At 37.8% G+C, this 7,750-nt stretch overlaps 1 protein-coding gene across 1 annotated transcript in view; it reads right to left on the bottom strand.

The window, feature by feature from the left end:
- Positions 1 to 7,750, bottom strand: part of mei1 (meiotic double-stranded break formation protein 1) — a 120,686-nt gene that overhangs the window by 74,699 nt on the left and 38,237 nt on the right. The window contains exons 12-14 of the mRNA XM_015393411.1: positions 5,877 to 5,991; positions 3,552 to 3,643; positions 3,129 to 3,276 (exon numbers count right to left, since the gene is read on the bottom strand). Coding sequence (XP_015248897.1) covers positions 3,129 to 3,276; positions 3,552 to 3,643; positions 5,877 to 5,991 — 355 coding nt within the window. The remainder of the gene's footprint in view (positions 1 to 3,128; positions 3,277 to 3,551; positions 3,644 to 5,876; positions 5,992 to 7,750) is intronic.

The raw sequence follows: 7,750 nt of genomic DNA on the forward strand, positions 1-7,750 counted from the left end.
TTCGAGTATTGTGGAGAGATTCAATATTTTGTGTCACTCATTTAAGAAACTAATGTATTATACAGGTTCTTGTAATTTTAATAATTACAGCTTATTAAAAAAATTTAATGGTTAAAATTTTGTGAAAAACCTAAACATGGAAAACTTATGATCTCACCTCCTAAAAGGCTAATTAACTCAAAACACCTGCATCCACTAATGCAGAGGTCACAGATTAGCAGATTGCAGTTCGGATCCGGACCCACCTGCTGGCTAATCCAGACCAAACCTAATTTAAAACATTTATAAATTACCGTATGTTGTCTGACGGCCTCTTTAAGGCTATGTTCATACTGCAGGCCTTCATGCTCAATTCGTTTGATTTGTTTGTGAAATTTTTTTGCATTGCTGTTCACATTTCCAAATATATGCGACTTGTATGTGATCTCCTATATGAATGCAATTCATACTATTCATGCATGCGCAGTAGAGGACGCAATGACGTCACAAGCAAGCGTGCTCTGTGTTTACGGAAATAAACATGGATGGTAGTGCTGGAGATCTTTCCAAGATGGTTAAACCTAAATACTACTCTCCATATTATTGTCCACCATTGTTATTGTTTTTATTTCCACTTCAGCGTAGCAAGAGGCAGAAGAGTGACCACTGTCGGGTATTAATCACATTCAGGTCTGATGGATGCGACCTGGCTGTTCAGACACAGGTCGCATTTGAAAAGATCAGATTCGTATCGGATTCAGGACCACATAGCCAAGTGGCCTAGGTTGCATTGGAAAAAATCTGATCTGTGTTGTTCAGACAGCCATGAAAAGATCAGATACAGGTCGCATGTGGGCCAAAAAATCGGATTTGGGTAACTTCAGGCTGCAGTGTGAATGTAGCCAAGACACAGCAGGCAAACCTGTGGCAAGCCGGGCGGTGGGAGAGGAAGAGAAGATGATGAGAAAAAGTGAAAACAAGTGTTGACTGCTGGAAGAACTGTGGTGAACTGGTGACAGAAAAGTGAAATAGCGTGCTCAAAGATGACCCTGCACATTTTGAGTATGTTTTCGCTCAATCTGCTGCTGTGAAGCAGGATTCTCCACCATGAACATAATCAAAAATACATATCGATCCAGGCTATAAATGAGCACCTTGATAGGAGCTTGAGAATGTCTTTGCCTCCATTCAAACCAGGTTTAAAGCCTTGCAGGGCAGCCTAAAGCCCACTGCTCTCATTAAGCCATAAAAAAGAAAGAAAACAAAGAAACAAACGGTCCGGCGGATATTAGAGCCAATCAGTGGCNATACAGGTTCTTGTAATTTTAATAATTACAGCTTATAAAAATATTTAAATGGTTAAAATATTGTGAAAAACCTAAATATGAAAAACTCAAAACACCTGCATCTAATAATGCAGAGGTCACAGATTAGCAGATTGCGGTCCGGATCCGGACCCACCTGCAATGATGTCACAAGCAAGCATGCTCTGTGTTTACGGAAGTAAACATGGATGTAGTGCTGGAGAACATCTAGCGATCTTTCCCAGCCTTAAAAACTCAAAATTTCCAAGATGGTTAAACCTAAATACTACTCTCTGTATTATTGTCTACCATTGTTATTGTTTTTCTTGCCACTTCAGCGTAGCAAGAGGCAGAAGAGTGACCACTGTCGGGTATTAATCACATTCAGGTCAGATGAATGTGACCTGGCTGTTCAGACACAGGTCGCATTTGAAAAGATCAGATTAGTTTCGGATTCAGGACCACATAGCCAAGCGGCCTGGGTTGCGTTGGAAAAAAGTCGGATCTGTGTTGTTCAGACAGCCATGAAAAGATTAAAATCCAGGCTGAATATGGGCAAGAAAATCGGATTTGGGTCACTTCAGGCTGCAGTATGAACATAGCGCCTTAGACTACGTTCATACTGCAGGCCTTAATGCTCAATTCCGTTTTTTTTTGTGAAATCCGATTTTTTTTTCCAAATATATGCTACTTCTATGTTATCTCCTGTGTGAATTGCAGTCATACAGCTTAAGTGTCCCATATGGACAGTAGAGGACACAATTACGTCACAACCCTGCGTGCTTCGTGTTTACGAAAGTAAATATGGATGTAGTGCTGGTGTGCATGTAGCGATGTTTCCAAAACTTAAACCCTCTACTTTTCAAGATGGTTAAAAAAAATGCCGCTCTCTGCATCATCGTCCACCATGTTTGTTTGTTTTTCTTGCCGCTCCTGTGTAGCAAGACGCAGAATAGTGACCTTTGTGGGTTACTAATGGCATTCAGGTCGGATGAATGCGGCCTGGCTGTTCAGACACAGGTCGCATTTAAAAAGATCAGATACGTATGGGAATCAGGACCACATAGCCAAGTGGCCTGGGTCGCATTGGAAAAAATCTGATCTGTGTTGTTCAGACAGTCATGAAAAGATCAGATACAGGTCGCATATGGGCCAAATAATCGGATTTGGGTAACTTCAGGCTGCAGTGTGAACGTAGCCAAAGACACAGCAGGCAAACCTGTGGCAAGCCGGGCGGTGGGAGAGGAAGAGAAGATGATGAGAAAAAGTGAAACAAAGTGTGGACTGCTGGAAGAACTGTGGTGAACAGGTGACAGAAAAGTGAAAGGGCATGCTCAAAGATGACCCTGCACATTTTAAGTAAGTTTTGCTCAACCTACTGCTGTGAAACAGGATTCTCCACCATGAACATAATCAAAAATACATATCGATCCAGGCTCAAAATGAGCACCTTGATAGGGGCTTGAGATTGTCTTTGCCTCCATTCAAACCAGGTTTAAAGCCTTGAAGGGCAGCCTAAAGCCCACTGCTCTCATTAAGCCATAAAAAAGAAAGAAAACAAAGAAACAAACGGTCCGGCGGATATTAGAGCCAATCAGTGGCCATCTCTAAGATATGGTGTTGTTGTCTTTGATGAGGTCCTTGTGATTTGTCTTTTAAGCTTAACATTTTTATTTTTTGTTGCAGAAATCCTGCCTTTTCAGAAGCATCTCTAATAATAAAAATGACTAATTTATAGATCTTGAACCATTAAAATGAAAGTGTGCACTTTTTATCTTAACTTTGTTTTTACCAGCTAATGCCACACAGCATGGATGTGAGTACATAACTGCGTTTAGCCCTTACAAGCACAGCTGGTATCCAAACAGAATCACAGCAGCGCAGCAGACAGTGACAAACAGATTCCAGTGAATCAGGAGCATCACTGTGTTTATAAGGGGCTGTAAATGGGTTCTTCATCAGAGCTGGCTCTGACGCACACTCCTCAGCAAGCCTAGAACATAAACAACACCTTTTCAAACACATCAAATCCAGGTTACACAGAGAAAACAATTACAATTTTACTTACAACAACAACCCCCTATTTTTAATTAAGCCTATTTGTTTATAGTTTAATACACTAAAATCATTCCAAACTGATTATCTCTTAATAATTAAAAACACGCTATATACTGTAGGAAACACTAATTAGATGATCATGTTATAACAAAAAGGCTGCTTACTACATAGCGTTGAGAGGTCATTACTGATTCTAACTCAGATTGTTACCTGCAGGCTGCCTGAAAACAGATCATAGCCTGGAGCAGAAATCCTTTGGAACGAAACGTCAGGCTGCTAGAATCTGAACTTCGTCTGTTGCCCTGTAACATAACAGCAGCGGGTTGATAAAGCTAAGGGAGAGACACCGTGACTTGATAAAGACAGACTCATAAATAATATTAACACCAATAATCATATCTGCTCTTGCTGTTTACAAGCAAAGAATGTTGACAGACTGAAAACCACGGTGTGTACTGTCAGGTATGAGTTTATCAATTCCTGACCTGAACTAGCAGGTATGAAACCTTGGAGAGCACTGAAATATTTCCAGATAAGTTATAGATTTTTTTTTTTTTCCATGGACACTGATGTAAAAATACATAAAAATGAAAAAGAAACGATTAATATCCACAAAATAACAGCTTTAATTACAACATCATAATTATTAAATATTTTAAAATACCTTTATTATTTTATATCTAAATTATTTTCTTCCAGTCGTTATGAAAATATTAATATTTCATTATTACTTTAGATTACTGGTCCTTTCGTTAGGGGATTATTTGTCCTAAATTGTTGCATGTGTGTTTCACCAGACAGGTTGATTTGAGTATTTCAGAAACGACTACTGCTGAGAATTTTAAAGACAACAAACCATCAGGTTTGCAGAAAATATTCTGAAAGGAGGAAAAACATGTGGCAGTCGGTTGGAGCTGAATACACTCTTGGTGTAAAGGACAGTGGGCAGACTGGTTCAAGGTTGACATAAATACAGCAGTCACTCAAATAACCAGTCATTACAAGCCAATAATGAGCAATGTAGTTAATGAATACATAACAGGTCCAACCTTGAAGCAGATGAGCTACGGGTGAAAGGAACTGGTAAATTAAGCTACAACTCACACAGCCTCACGTAAACTAAACAAAACAGATAGGAAAAATGTTCCTTGGTCCAATGAGTATTGATTTCAGTTTGATATGTTAGGGACTGAATCTCTTTCTGAACATACTTGTTTTGCAGAATCACTTGTATCACTTCTCACAGCCACCAGACGTCCTCGTTGCCTGTCTTTGAGCCTGCCCCACCCACCTCACCTGCTTCCAGCTCCCTGATGAGGACTTTCTGACATTTATTTTTTTGTTATTTCAGTGTCCTAATTTTTATCTAATCTAATTTGTTGCAGAATGAGATAAACTGTAACTACAGAAGTGTAAAAATATCTGAATGCATTTTTTTCCATAATAACATTAGTGTCCTCTATTAGAAAAAATATGAGCAATTCTACTCTGAATTTATCTTTTTAACGAAATTAAACAAACATAGTTTTAGGTAAGTAATTGTTATACAGTTAAAAATGCATGTTCCCAGCCTGAGAAAGGTATTTAATTTATACCATTTTATCTATTCAGTATTATCCTTGAAAATAAGGAAATATGTTTCTAAGCCCTAAGACATTTACTCAATAAGACTGTCTATATGAAACATGTTTTTCAAAACAGGATTGGCATTAAAACAATGGATTTAAACAACTATCTCATTGCCTTACATGCTGAGTAGCCATGGTAACTGGTACTCATCCTTTAAGCCTTTTGCCAAGCAACTGGTAAAATGCTATTTATTTCCACCTCTCTGATAGACTTAAAAAAGATACATAAGCCATGTAGATATCAAGAACTATGAAGGACAAAAAATTCAAGTTGTTGCCATGATCAATTATAAAGCAGCCCACATAAAAGTAAATCAAAACTGTGAGTCAAAGACTTTTCTGGGTGCCTTAAAATTGCTTTTATCTCATTAGAAGAGCGATGATAAGGTTGTAAAATAAAATAAAGGATATTATTACACAAGATGTTACAAAACTTATCCCTTTTTTAATTTTTTTTTATTTATCTGGCAGAGTCTTTAAAATGAGTTAGTCATTTTAAGAAGGAAATGAAGTGTTGCATTTAGTTGATAGAATCACACGTTTTCTGGGGCTTAAATTTCAACATTATGATTACTTTACAAGCAGTACTTCCTGACACACCACATCAATCATTTTATAACCCACTGTGATCTTGTCTGTTGATACTTTAATGCTTAGAATAATAATGTTGAGCTTTATAAACCAAAAGGTATGGACCTTCTCTATGCATTTTGTTCATCTAAGAAAGACTACTAACACTTTGAATCTGCTTGGAAAACATATATTTTACTTTGCTTTTAATACTAGATTAATATTTTAGAGACGAATATTAGCATATAGATCACAGATAACAGTTTGTGCAATTCTTTTCCAAATATATATATATTCTCTATTTTCATATGTTTTCTTTAAAAATAGTGTAACTTGCCATGGTTTGTTGATGAGAAGTAGAAGAAAGCATTAGGTCTGAGAACCTGCCGGTGATAGCCTGTATCAGGTTCTGTATCTCTGGGTACTGAACTGGTCTGGACTGATGGTGGATTCTAAAAAGGAGAAAAACACAATTTAATGAAGGTTGTGGAAAAAAAATAAAAAAATTAGTACTCTTCAGCCAAAGAATGAACAGCATCTTCAACCCACAACAGTTATGACTCATGTGTACTAATGTATGTAACATGGTATAAAAATAAATAACAATGGCACAACTTACTGATAGCAGTTATTCTGCATTCTGATCTTCTGCTTAAATGTAGAGATCAAGCTCCCATAAATTATAAAGATGATGTGATTTTTCTGAAATGCTCTCTTAGATAAAACAGATACAGAGCTTCCAAATGGTTCCACTTTAGGCCTGTCACAATAACAAATTTTGCTAGACAGTAAATTCTAGCAGACATTAATGCAATAAACAAAAATCTTTTCATTTGGTTTGAATCCAAAATGCTTTCACACTGCAGCTGTCATATTCTGCTTTAAAGCCAATTCTATCTCTGTTTTTTTAAATCTCAACAATCTTTTTTTTTTTTTGGCTTACTACACATTAATCATGAGGCTATCATGCAACATTTTTTACGCTAAGAAAACAATTGCCCCTTTAACACTACCCTTTTTGCACGGTAATCGTGATAACTGTTGAGTGTGAATAGCATGCAAAACTGAACCGGACCGTGCCAGACACAACCGAACCACAACTGTACTAGTTCATCAGTAGGGCTCACTGCGGTTTAATTCTGGCTCAGTTCTCAGATAACAAAGTGCGCATGAGCAGACAGCGTCATCTCCTTACAGTCAGCCTCCGTAATCATGAAATTTCAGACATTCATAAAATTGCTAGCTTGTCTACCGTGCCACACGATTTCCAGTGATAATTTTGCTCATTGTGATGAACCTTAACATCTGTCGTCGTTTCCTGTGTTTGTAAGCCCTGATCAGACAATTACTTGTCGTGCCCACTTCCAAATGCCGACTCTGTCAAGTAAATTAACCAAGGGCGGCCTTCTTCGCCTTACTCTCCTCAACCAACGAAATATCACAATTATAAGCAAACATAACTTCCTGAATGTTACAGCCGCCGCTTGATTCGCTTGATTCCCTCCTTCAATCCTAGAGATTAGTAGTACCGTAGATCATCACTAGGAGGCGAGGAACCATGCTAGCATGATGTGTAAACGAATTGTAAGGAACCGAGCTTGGCACGGTTAACTGATCCGACCTCGGTACAGATCGATTTCAAAGGGTAGAGTAAATGGGGCTTACAGGGGGAGGGCTGGATTCAGACAGATGCACCAAACTAAACGTTTGTCTTCCAGACTCTTTAGTAGAAAGAAGCAGACACAAGGAAAACAAACAACTGGAAAATATTGAGCTTATTAATGCAATTACTTTTCCTTATACCATTACTTGATTGTTTATTGTGACAAGCCTGTGTTGCGTTTAGGCTAAGAAATGCTAAGCTTCAGCTAAACTGCCACCAAGTTTTCTTCTCCTTTGACATTAGGAGAGAAATTGTCAACAAAGGAAAGGGTGGAAATACATAAAGGGGTGTGTTTAGGAGGAATGGTCCTCTGATGCTGTGATATGTACTTCTATTCTAAATAGGGAATGAATCCTTAACGCTTTCAGATGAGGATGCCAAATTAACTATTGCATTTACATTTTACCGAATCAAAGCAATCTGTTTAAAGGTTAAGAAATTTCAGAAATCTTTTAAGGCATAAAAAGACATACTGTGGCGCTCCAAACTGTAAAAAAAAAAAAAAAAAAAAAAAGTGGTGGTGAGAGAATGCAGTACTTTAAAGAAAA

The sequence above is a fragment of the Cyprinodon variegatus genome, unplaced genomic scaffold (assembly GCF_000732505.1).
Source record: "Cyprinodon variegatus isolate N-32 unplaced genomic scaffold, C_variegatus-1.0 Scaffold640, whole genome shotgun sequence".
In the NCBI taxonomy this organism is placed as follows: Eukaryota; Metazoa; Chordata; class Actinopteri; order Cyprinodontiformes; family Cyprinodontidae; genus Cyprinodon; species Cyprinodon variegatus.